This window comes from Pleurodeles waltl, chromosome 2_1, assembly GCF_031143425.1.
Source record: "Pleurodeles waltl isolate 20211129_DDA chromosome 2_1, aPleWal1.hap1.20221129, whole genome shotgun sequence".
Taxonomy (NCBI): domain Eukaryota; kingdom Metazoa; phylum Chordata; class Amphibia; order Caudata; family Salamandridae; genus Pleurodeles; species Pleurodeles waltl.
Genome location: NC_090438.1, coordinates 606,053,264 through 606,066,200, shown reverse-complemented (window position 1 = coordinate 606,066,200; position 12,937 = coordinate 606,053,264). Strand labels below are relative to the sequence as shown.

Sequence of the window (12,937 nt, the reverse complement as noted above, 5' to 3'; positions counted from 1 at the left end):
AAGAAATAGAAAGGAAAGAGAAAACTGGAGAAGTTATGGTTTTATCAAGCGAGTCTACTGGATCTCAACAGGAACTTGGAACTGTACCAAAGAAAGTGGGGGGTACTAAAAGCAAAGGAAAGGAGTGTTTTCGGTGTGGCAGTACTTTACACTTGGGGGATTCCAAGAAATGTTTTGCTATCAATAAGGAATGTCGCAAATGTGGTCGCAGGGGGCATTATGCTCGTGTGTGCAGGGAAGGTAACCGATTTGTTAAGGAGTTGAAACCGACCATAAATATTGTGGAAGACTGTTGTGAATCAACTTGTGAGGACAGGATATTAGCAATTGAGGATGGAAGGATTCCGAGTGTGTGTGTGAGTGACCGTAGATGCTCTAGACCAATGGCTCAATTCTATATTGGGGATTTTCAAGTGAATCTCATGGTGGATTCTGGTTCTTTGTACACCATAATCCCTGAGAGTCTCTTTAAATGTTGGTGGGCGAAGGAAGAATTGTTGCCAAAAGATATATCCCCTGGTGGGTATCAAGGTGTGGAAATTCAACTGCTGGGATATATGTTAAAAGAAATTCAATTCAAGGATAGAAAGGTTATTGGGAAAATCTATGTGGCAGTTGAAGGTCCACCCATCCTAGGTTGGATGCATCAATTTGATCTCAACATAGTTATCAGTCCCAGGACATCCAATCAGGTTTTGTTGATAGATAACATACAGTTGGATGATATATTAAAGGGGGCTGGTAATGTTTTTAAGAAAGAGTTGGGATGTTTAAAAGGTTATGTACATAAGATTATCTTGAAGGATGATGCTTACCCTACTCAACACAAGGTTCGTAAAATACCATTTGTTGTCAGGGATGAAGTCAAGAAAGTAATAAGCAACATGTTGAAAGAGGGTATCATCGAACCTGTGGAGGTTTCTCCATGGGTTTCTCCAGTTGTTATTACACGGAAGTCAGATGGCAATGTGAGGTTGTGTGTGGATTTGAGGTCTGTCAACCAGAATGTTGTGGTGGATGTCTATCCTTTGCCAAATATTAATGAGCTGTTAACCTCAGTTAAGGATGGTAAGTTTTTCTCAAAATTAGATTTGAGAAGTGCCTATCATCAGATTAGGCTTCATTCTGAATCCAAACATATTACGGCGTTTATCACTCCAGAAGGTACTTTTCAATTTACCCGCATGCCTTTTGGTTTGGCATCTGCGGCAAGTGTGTTTCAGCGAATGATGGCTAAATTGTTTGGGGATGTTAAAGGAGTATTATTTTTCCAGGACGATGTGCTAGTGATGGGGGAAACAGTTGGTGAACACAACATTACACTCCGAAAAGTTCTTAAGATTATTGATGAGGCTGGTCTGAGCTTGAATAAAGAGAAGTGCACCTTTCTGGTAGAAGAAATTGACTACCTAGGGTACTCGATTTCGAATGGGAGTATCAAGCCAAAGAAAAGCTTATTAGAAGCTATTAAGTTGGCACCAGCTCCGACTGATAAGGAACAGTTGAGGTCCTTTTTGGGTCTTGTGGAATATTATTCTAAATTTGTAGATAAGTTTGCAAGCAAAACTGAGGATCTTCGGAAATTGTTGAGGAAGGGAAGTAAGTTTTGTTGGTCGGATGAGCAGGCGTTGTGTTTTAATGGGATCAAAGAAGAAATTTGTGGAGCTGGTATCTTAACAGCTTTTGATATTAATATGCGCTCTATTTTGACTGTGGATGCCAGTAGCACAGGGTTGGGAGCGGTGTTGTCACAAATGCATGGTAAGGGTGAAAAAACGGTGGCGTTTGCGTCTCGAACTTTGACCATGACAGAACGTAACTATTCTGTTATTGAACGTGAGGCCTTGGCGGCTGTCTGGGGAACAGAGTACTTTAGAACATATTTGTGGGGATTGGAGTTTACTCTAAGGAGTGATCACAAACCACTGTTAAGGATACTGTCTGCTGGTGGTGTGGGAAAGGGGTCAGCGAGGTTGGCCAGACTTTCTGCTAGATTACAAGAATATTTGTATCGTGTGGAGTATGTTCAAGGTTGGAAAAATGTTCAGGCGGATTGCCTGTCTAGGTTGTCTATTGATTGGGAGGGAGTTGATTCTCAATCGATAAGGTGTTGTGATACTGATGATGCTGTGGCCTCCATTGGTGATGTGGTAGAGTGGGGTTTAGGTACATTCACATTGGAAGAATGGAAACATGAGATGGCTATGGATGATTGTCTGAAATGTGTTTTTAAGTTAGTTTCTTTAGGGGTTAGAAGAGGGAGTTCTCTTCCACTGTCTGTGAGGCCATTTTTGGATGTGTTGGATGAATTGTCGTTTTGTGGGGAGAGTGTATTGATGCGGGGTGAGTGTTTTATTCCACCAATTGGGTTGAGGTTTAAATTATTTTCTCTGGCTCATGAGGGTCACTTGGGTCAGGGAATGACAAGTAGGAGGTTGAAGGAGTTTTTTTGGTGGCCAGGCTTAGATGGTCAGGTTAAGTGTTGGGTGGAGCAGTGTAGGCTGTGTAAGGAGAGTGAAAAAAGGTTGAAAGTCGGTGTGGGCAGGGTGGAAGGGCATATTGAGGATCCAGGGAAACCTTGGCACACAATTTGTTTGGATTTTATCGGTCCACTATTGGAACTTCCGCTTCAAATGCGTTTTGCAGTGGTGGTGATAGATGTGCACTCAAGATGGTTAGTGGTGAGATTTGTACGTGATATCACCACGACCACAACCATAAAGGTTTTGGAGGATATTTTTATGGAGGAAGGTATTCCCACGGTTCTTATTACAGACAATGGCACTCAATTGACTTCAAATGAGATGTGTTTATTTTTGAAGAATTGTGGAGTGCGTCATACCAGGACGTCCCTATATTATCCACAGGGTAATGGAATAGTTGAAAGAATCAACAGGTTAATCAAGGGTACTATACAACTAGCTCTGGCTAATCATTGTTGTGTGCGGAAAATGATAATTGATGTTTTACGAGCTTATCGTTCCACGATTCATAATGCTACTGGTAGCCCTCCTTTTCGAGTGATGAGGGGACGATCGGTGGGGACTAAATTGATTCCTTCTTGGCTTCAAGAGTGGGTTGCATCTGGTGGATGCAAGACTTCTGTACCCTCTCAGCACAAGCATGGATTGAGGGTTGGAGATTGGGTCAAAGTCAAGTCTGGTAGACTGAAGGGGGGTGTTTCTAAATTTAGGGGACCGTTTTGTGTGAGGAAGGTGGGAAAATTTCATGTTGAGTTCGAAGGAGGAGAGAAGTGGAATGTGAGGAATGTAGCCTTGTACCAGAGGGGTGGTGAGTGTGATTTAAGTCGGGGGGAGGAAGAATGTTCTAGCTCTTTCTTCTGGGGAGGAGAGGAAGTGTCTACTTCTGGTGTAAGGCATGGTTCTGGTCATGAAACTGAGGGGTGTGAGTCACAAGGTACCAGTGCAAATCAAGAGGGGAAGAATCAAACAAATGTTGCTGTTCGTGAACAACCGATGAGGACTCGGAAATGTCCTAATTATTTGAAGGATTATATAATGATGTAACAACTGGTTTGCCATAGATGTTCTCTGTTTTTCTTATGTGTTCTCTTTTTATAATTACAATATAAGTTTTCTTAGCATCCTTTATTAGTTATTTAATGTGAAGGGAAGAGGATAATGTTATGTGTGTGTATTCTTAGCGCGTTCCTGCGAAAGCAAGCGTCTGAACATTCGGGAGTTGGCAGTTGAACCTGTGCTCTCCGGAGTGGCTGGACGCTAGGTCGCGCTGGTAATAAAGCTGTCTTTCAAGCTTGTTTATGCTGTGGACTTTATAGCTTTCATTCACCACAGTCCACAACATTGCTTCATGAAGTTTTGTTAACTATTCTATTAATTTGATTTGAAGAAAAAAATTAAACTTGCGTCAATCAAGTTCAGAGCAGTCATTACCGTGTTTCAGTAAAATTCAGCATACCGACTGGATGGTCGGGCCAAAGATAGATTCTGAATACTGTACTAGATAAATTTACATAGCATGAATATAAATGAGCCATTTAGAGGTCAGTGTTTAGCCTGCAAATTTGCCATGTTTCCTGCACTCCCGGATCTTTGCTGGGTGCTCTCATCCGTGTTTAGTGTTTTTAGGATTATTTGAAATAATGTGTCCGAGAATTCACTTTAAAGGATATTTGCAGCTACTAGACCCCCTGCTGGTTTTACTTATTTTCCATAGCATTTTTGTGAATAATAACTTCAGAGCTTTCAGTGCCTCTAGAATATCTTGTCGGGTGGTTAAAGTGACGATGTTCGTATATAAGAGCGTCCGTCACCATACCAGTATAGTGGCTGTCATGCGTGTCCTGTATCCATCTAATTGTGTGCTCGAAAGCAGTGGCGCAGCCGCCATTGCAGGCCTTTTTATACCAGTTGGCGGATTTATGATGTATGTTATACTGAGGAAATGCCAAAGCCGTTACAATATCTTGCCTCGTGGTTTGAAATGGCAAACTCCTATTGCTTAAACCTTTCTCTAAGTCAAAGCACATTTGCGTCATATGCCACGCCCTTCCTGGTTGTAAGTATTTCTGTTTTGTGACTGCAGATTGTTCTGGAAAACAGCAGCCGGGAAGATAAACACGAGTGCCCCTTTGGTCGGAGTAGTATTGAGCTGACAAAGATGCTTTGTGAAATCCTTAAAGTCGGAGAACTCCGTAAGTTGTTCCTATGTAATATTTACGGATGTATTGGTATTCATATAGCACAAGCGTTGCTGGTTATAAGAGATGTGCTATACATTAATGGAGGATGCATGGAGAGTTACAAGACTAACTTGGGGATCAGCTGGGGATTTACACCTTTAAATTGTGCAACGACATTTTAATCTACATTGTTTTTCCTATTTAGGTACAGGTAGATTAAGTGATCTGCTCCAAATCACCCAGTTTTCAGTCGGGTTCCAGATTTAGAATTCAAACCCATCTCATACAGCCAGAAGTGTAGCCACTAATCCACATCTCCTTAAAATATGTATCTCTTTAAAATAAAAATTGTTAAAGCCATAAGTCACTTCTACTTATACAAATGCGTGTTTCTTGTTCCTTCCATCTATTTGAAGCGAATTGTTCCTCCGTAGCATTACTTGGCGTGCTGATTGTGCCTCATTTTGCGCTTGTAGAGACTCTAATTAACCTTTAATCATTGATTGTTCTGCACCTAATAGCTCTTCACATGGCTGAACTACCACTGCTCATTAACAAAGTAAAGTTCGTAGAATAGGGTCACTCGCGCCATGCAAAAATCATGATGTTCGATTATGCTTTAAACGAAAAATCAAATGTTGTTTGTAGTTCATTCATTTTCTCCAGCGCGCCTCTGGCCCTTCTTGCAAAGACAAGTGCAATCACACTGGCTCATGCTCTCACATTGAAAATTCTTAACTCGCTCTGTCGCAGCCCCCGTTTCTCACAGTGACCCCAATACATGACCTGTCCCTTTACTTCCAGAGGAATTTATCTCTGTTAGAGAAAATCTATTCTGGAGAAATAAGGACTGATGTTCCGAATGATGCGTTTTGTACCCTTTTTTCAGGATATTTCATTAAAGCAATAATATCTAAAGTCTAAAAAGCAAGAAAAAGGTTCACACAGCAGCAGTCATTATATTTTTAACATTTTTTCTAGTTTTTGTCAAAAATATAAAGAAATATGTTCTTGAAATTGACTAAAGACCTATCAGATATACCTTTCCGTGTTCAAACATGTATATTATTTGATAGTAACCCATTCACTTACCTGTAACCCCTAAATTTCCCACTCACATCCTATTGTGTCTTTTTGTTTTATTGTTTTCTTTTTTTAATTCATTACTTGCTCATAGCTGGAAGAACTGCAGATGGGCAACAAAGAGATTAAGTGAAATTTGCCAAACATCCAGATTTTTACACATCTCTTTAAAATGAGGATGAGTTTTCATGTTGGGAACCTGAAGAGTAGGATTTCTGTGCTTTGGCACATCTCCCATTGCTCAAGCTGATGTTGGTTGGTTGTCCTCAGGACTGTAGAGGGGTCATACCTGATCAGTTTGTAAGGTAGAGAGTGCTCACTCATCCTGCCTAACATTTAAAAACAAGTGTCAAAATCTTGAGCATGACTCTCTATTTTACAGGGTGCCAATGTATGGAGTAAAAGAGTTCCTTGATTTCCTCTTTTTTTAAGGCCGAAATGTCCCCTCCGCACAAGTTCTGTGCCATCTGTAATCGCACTATTTATACTACTGGCAGACCACCATACAGTGCATTGCAGTAATGCAATTTGGGATTGGTGAGAGAGCCAGCATCAACTGGTTGGAATCTTGAGGCCAGACAAGAGCATTTGATACTGATGAAGCTTGAAATAGGTTTTCACAATTGCCCTGCCAGTGGAGGAAAGTCTTGATCTGACTTCCGGAAGAAACATGTTTCTGGATTTGCTCACATATTTGATAGACTGACCAAACAGTATCGGGCCTTGGACAAAAGTGACCGAATGGGTTTAGATCCGAGTGACGCATCAGCTCCGGTTATTTGGCATTGAGCTTAATTCCACTGTTTCCAAGCCATGTCACCACCCTGCACAATTTTGACCACTTGAAATGTCTGTTTCTCCATGCAGAAGTGACACTTCATGCTGAGACCATTAGAATAGTTTATTAGGGGCCTCATATACACCGAGATGGGGGAGGTTAACTCTGCACCACCCAGCTATCCAAAACAGATAATCAGCAGTGCGTGGTCAACCGTGTTGAACACTGCTGAGCGATGTGAACAGGAGAGAGCACTTTCATTTGTCTGCCAGCACCAAAAGCTTACCCCAGTGGGAATAAGGTCCATCTCTATACTGTGGTGGCGAGCAAAAATTGATTGTTCAAGGCCAATCACATCTTAACAGTCCTCAAACCTCAGTAGTTGGCCCACTGGACACTTTTCCAAGATCTTGGCTAGTCAACATCTTTTAGTACTTCATCAAAAGCAGATTTTGTTTAGCAGTAGGGCAACTGGACACCTTCAGGTCAAGTGGAACCCTTCCAGTAAATTGTTAAAGTTTGGTGAAATCTAGTTTAAAACAATGGAATAGTCTTTGGTGGCAATCATCAAGTCAGCATGTGGGTTTAAGTATGCCCACCACTTTTATTCCCGTCACGTTGTCCTTTTCCCATAGCCCCATGGTTAAAGGTAATTCTAGCATAAGTCTGCCTCCAGTTGTCTTCATTGGCAATGCTGAAATTATACCTTCAAACAGCCCATTTAGTCTCTGCATCAAACAAAATTAGAACACATTACTAAAGTAGTCACTGTTCCCCAATAGCTTTCCCTAAAATCGTCAATTGCCTTTCAAATACAGTCTTTCATTTTTAAAGCAATTTATCTTGGACAACCAGCGTATATCACAATAACATCACCATTGACACGGTTTTATGAAGCAAAGAGTGACTGGCAGTGTGCATCACTCAGTAACCAAAAGGTAACTAACTGTAAATGTACTCCTGTTTTGCCACTTCCCCACACCCTACCCTAGACTTCTGATTACATACTATGGAGAGCTTTATAGACCCACAAATTAAACTCCCTCTATCAGCTATAACCTTCACTTCTGTGGACCTGACCCAGTGAACTTTGTTTTGGTCAAATCTCTCTGGTATGATGTTTTGTCATTCCTGTTTGTAAGCCATGCCTGCGGGAAGAGCTGAGTTTTATTCTGTAAATTTCATTACACTTTTTGTTTGACTAAAGGATTATTTATCATGGGGGTTGGACCCCTCTACTTTCTGTCACTTTTCTAGATTAGTTTGAGAGCTATTTTCCCAACTCTACTGTACTGTATGATACCGGAGGAAGGACAAAATCACCCAATGGCCTAATTTGATTTCTAGATGGGTACAGCCCTAAATCCCTAGAAGAACAATTCAGACAGACAGATTAGCTTCCTCAACGTTATTACAGTTTCCTCATAAGCCATGAAAGTATTTTTGTCTTCAGGTGTTCCTTTGATATTTCACTTGAGAAAATGACAGTTTTGCAGAGTCTCTACAGTTACACTGTCTCATGTCAGGCTTGATATGTCATCTACCTCAATAGAATATGTTTCTACTCTTGTTTTAGTGCAGTGAATGCATGTTAATATGGCTTTCAGAGCACCACTTTACAACTAAACTGTTGATACTTTAATTAACAAAGTGCATAAACGGTCACGTATAGATGGTCACTGTGACTTTAGGGACAGTACTAAAATTTCTGCTATATCACATGTGTGGCAGTAACGAGAGAGCAGGTTATTTTGTACCCATTTTTTTCAATATAGCTTTGGATATTTTAAACAACCCCATGAATGCAAATATGTTTTATTGAACTACTTTTTGAGACAGAACATGCACATCAGTCAAAAGCAAAAACAGTGATGGAGCATTTTGCTGTGCATTTTTTCATACCTACCGTTATTGAATACAAATTAACAAAGGAATTTAGGGCCTCCTTACGAGTTTGATGGTCGATGGACCGCCATGGTAGAGGTCGTGGTCTGAACTTTGGTGGGCGGACCGCCGGATTGCCAGTTTGGTGGCCGGACCAACAAAAGACCGCCGACCCTGTGATAGCCAGTGTTGCAGGGACCGCTGAAATCCTTACAACGGTGGCCAATGTTGGAGATCCCAGTTTTGGGACCACCGTGGCAGTTAGGACCTCCAGGACCACCAAGCTTTCAGTGGTGGCCCCAATGACATGGAAAGCTTGGTGGCGGTTAGGCAGGTAAGGGGCCAGATACAAGGGGCCCCAGGGGATACAGCCCTTTGGAGGTTGAGGTGGGGCCAATGTGGGCCCCCCAAAAAATGTGGGGCTTAGGGGCACACTGTGTCCCATGCATGGCGTGATGCATGGGCCCAGTCCGCCTGTCATGCCAACAGTTAATGATGCCTGGCCAGCAGTAGCTCCATTATACTGCCCCCTGCACCCCTCACCAGATTTGCCCCATGCAGGCAGCGAAGGTTTGACATTTCACCAACACTAGGATGCTTAGTATGAAGCACTCTGTTCATAAATATTTTATTGGGAGCGGACACTTTCTTTCAGTCGTGAATGCCGCCCTGCACTGCTTAAAGACCCTTGAGAACCAATGGAAAACCCTCTGGTTTCTGGGGGGAAATGCCAAATCCGTAGGACAGTCTATCGGTAGTCTGCTCTAGGATGCTGAAAGAAATGGATTCCCCTTCAAGTGTAATTTTTCTATAAGAAATTAGAGGCTTTCCATTATTGTTTAAGCAGACCCGGAGAATATGAAGGAGCAAGGGTATCTCTTCAACCATTGGGTGCAGCACTTTGAAAGACGAGCAGGCCCTGAACCATGAAGCCCTGTCTTCTTTTCTTTGCATGGAATGTCTCTGTATGGCTGAACTCTGATGGCAGCTGTACTTATGTCGATAAGTCATTGACAGAAACTCTGTGGCAGCTGTACTTATGTCGATAGGACATTCCCCTGAAGCAATGAAAAGGCTGTTAATTTTTGTGAGGAAGCAGTGCAAACTGTTTTTGGTTCCAGCTCCCTTACATTGAGTCAGTGACCTATCTGGGATATCTAGTATGAGCTGATTTGTTTTTAGCATTTAAAGTAAAATTTTAGAGCAGACAAATTAAAGGCTTGATTGAACTTGACACTTTTCTGTAGTTGCAACCAATGAGCAACAAAACGCAATTGTACCTCTTACAACCATTGATTTAAAGTACCTCTTATCTTGTTGTACTAATGGGGAGGCTACAGCCAATGAAACCCATGGAGTATTGCACGAGTAGCAGATTCAATTAAGGATTCTTTCTGATACAGTTTTGTGATTTGTCACTGTTTAAGATCGAATTAATGAGGTAGCAATTTTACAGCAGCAGCCTTGTTGCCAAGCACAATCATGTGAAACTCTGTCGCCCCAACGACAGTTCACTAAATAAGACTAAGAATACAAAAAAAGTCTGTCGTGCTTTATGGGTCTATTGGACTGACTCCATACCTTCAGTTGAAATGTTCTTTTTTTTCAGCAATATTGCCTCATGATCACAAGAGCAATTCATTTGAGTCAATTAATGTGATTAGTGGAACTTTTCTACATACCTCAGCTTTGGATGTTGCATTTCAGCTTCAGAGACAAAAAGGTTCTGAAGTGGGACAACAAATGTTGCTGAAAGAGACTGCCACCTGGTTTGCACTCCATTTCTGTTGTCTGCTGGAACTGTGCAGGGTATGAGCTTTTCTCAATCAGAAGGCTCACTTCACCCTCCACTCAACCAAGTCGTTCTCAGTGAGCTCTGCAGTGATCTCAAGGTCACGTGGTTGAATCCTGGCAAGGCAGACTCAGCCTTCTATCCTTCAGTAAACTGAGTCTCATGAAATGGGACAGTATTAACTTATGTTTGTGGGCTTAGAAATGTTGTAAGTGTCATATGAAGCTCTACATAGATAGACAAGGGGGCTGACACTTGTCTCCCCAGTTAAATACAGCTTTTTTAGCTATTGATAAAGCACTTTGATGTCTTCGCTCTGACTTTTTGATTCCTCTTCTCGTCATCCCACTGACCAGTTCAGTACCTACCTGGGAGAGCCCCTTCCCTTTTCCAGTAATTGTCTAGTTTCTAATAATCTCCAAGTTCATTGCCAAGTGTAAATGCATAAAAGAATTGTAAAGGAGTTAACTGATAAATTGCCATGCAGTACAGCTGAGAACTCCTAAGTTAAGCGTAACCTATGAATTTGTAAAGCGCATGTCCACCCCTAACCCTTTTGGAATGTTAGTGCTGAATAACGTATGTTTATTGCTATCCAACTCAGTGGAAATATGTGTATCAACCACAGAAGGACAGAAGACTGTGTAAGTCTGCCGGGTCATACACATGACCATGAGGTCAAACATTGATTTCTCCTGAGGATATGTTAGTCCATGAAGCCTCCAAGCCTGGCTCTCATATACACATCCACACATGGCCAGGAAGAAGGTTAGTATGTCCCTCAGCTCTGATGGGGGCAAGATGATGTCCCAACTGTTTTTATAGGGCACTGGCAAGTTCCATGATGTGGCTGACAGAAGATACTGGGTTTTGATTAAGGCTCCCAGTGTTCCGATTTTATTGACTTTGACATATAAATATAGAAGAAAACAATGTGTTTCCTGTGTGTATTTACTTTTCAAAGTGGAAAAATACGGAAAATTGTGCTTCTTGTGGGTGACTCTCCATGGTGTCTGAGCAGATAGTGTGGGATGTTTAAAAAAAACACAGGTTGAAATTTCCCTAATTACAGGAAGACGTTAATATATATTTGTATTATTATGCTAATATTTACCTGTGGTTGTAGTCTCACTATATTTGGCTGCTTAATTTGCTAAAACGTGACAGGCAGCAAAGTATGAGAGCATGTTTATCAGTTAAAAAATATGGAAATATACCATTTTATGACTACATTTACTCTCGAAACAAAAAAATAAATATAGATAAACACCAATAAGATGGCCAAAAAATAAAAATTGATAAATACAGATGGAAATGGTAAAAAAATAAATTACTTAAAAACGGGAGACGTAGTTTTGATTTAGGCACCCTCCTTGAATTTTTCTAATGGTGGAGGTGCAACTCTCTAGTTGACTGCACATCACAACTTTGAAGCTCTTCCCCATCAACATGTGATCCTTAGCGAATGTTGTAACATGGAGGACATTGACATCACACATCTGGGGCGAGGCAGGGTTACGCCAGTCTGAAAAACATACAGGTCCAAAACATGAGTCAAATAAGCACCTGCGACATTTTCAGTATTATATGTCTGGATAAAGAACTTCCTGGCATTGTCACATTTCGCAGTGCCTGTCTTAATTTCTTCAACATTTCACTACAGCAAAAAGGAAGAATAATGTGTCTGACTAATATTATGAGGTATTGAAAGGTGAGGGCGGTTATGCAATTAACACGCCACATTAAGTAACTGAATGGATATGTGCTCAAATCCTTGGAGGATAAATTCTGATTTTATAGTGCGTGTCTGGACGTCTGCGCATATACAGTAATAAAGACCCGCACCCGTATCTAATGTAAACGAAATCTGAACTGCACGTTACATTTAATTAAAGTTTGAATAGTTAATCCTGCTCTTTTCTCACAAGGCAGGTACGTGATAATAAGATTAAAACGGTTATTGCATTCTACAAAGTAGGTACATGAGGATAATATTAAAAGTCTAACCCTCCTCACTTCAGCAAAGTTAATTCAGATCTTCTGTTTTAACAGAAAATAGGTATGTGCACTGTCCGTGTAAATATGCAACAGCAAGCAAATGTACTCAAGTACATGTGGTTCCTTGTTTGTTTGACAGGATAGCAGTCCCAAAGGGTGTGGTGAGACTGGAATACATAAAAGATCCCACCATAGTAGAAGCACCACCATGTGGCATTGTAATTATTGCATGTGGATTCAAGGAGGCAATGCCAGGTTTCAGAGAGGCTTGACTAGACAGGACTAGGCTGAAGGGGTTGGCACAGCAAGGTAAATGGATTGGTTGAGGAGGGCTGGACTGCTGCAATACTGTGAGGATATCAACATACAATACAGTTATTTACAATTAATCTTAAGTAACACTATTTTACGTAGCATAGGGTAAATCCTGAAAATATGTCATTAATTCTATCCTTCTGTATCTGTGCTAGAACCCTTCCCCCACTCCTCCCACCCGCCACCCTTCTTCCCTACCAGTACAGGTAGTGGAGGCCTGGCACTGGGAAAAAAAGCTGAACTAGCCAGTGTAAAAAGCTAGTCGATTATAAATTTAAAAAGTGTCTGGTATGCAGCAGGGACTTGGTGGGAATGTGTAAGGAAGTGTATGGAGACAGGACATATCAGGAGGAAGATGCTGGGAAGGCAAGATAGGCATTATAGTTCATGCTATGAGGTGCAAGATGACTGGTTTGGGCAGGGC

At 41.3% G+C, this 12,937-nt stretch overlaps 1 protein-coding gene across 3 annotated transcripts in view; it reads left to right on the top strand.

The window, feature by feature from the left end:
- ELMO1 (engulfment and cell motility 1) overlaps positions 1 to 12,937 on the top strand; it is a 1,154,836-nt gene that overhangs the window by 643,471 nt on the left and 498,428 nt on the right. For all 3 annotated transcript variants that reach the window (XM_069215589.1, XM_069215618.1, XM_069215598.1), the window contains one exon: positions 4,567 to 4,675. In XM_069215589.1, coding sequence (XP_069071690.1) covers positions 4,567 to 4,675 — 109 coding nt within the window. The remainder of the gene's footprint in view (positions 1 to 4,566; positions 4,676 to 12,937) is intronic.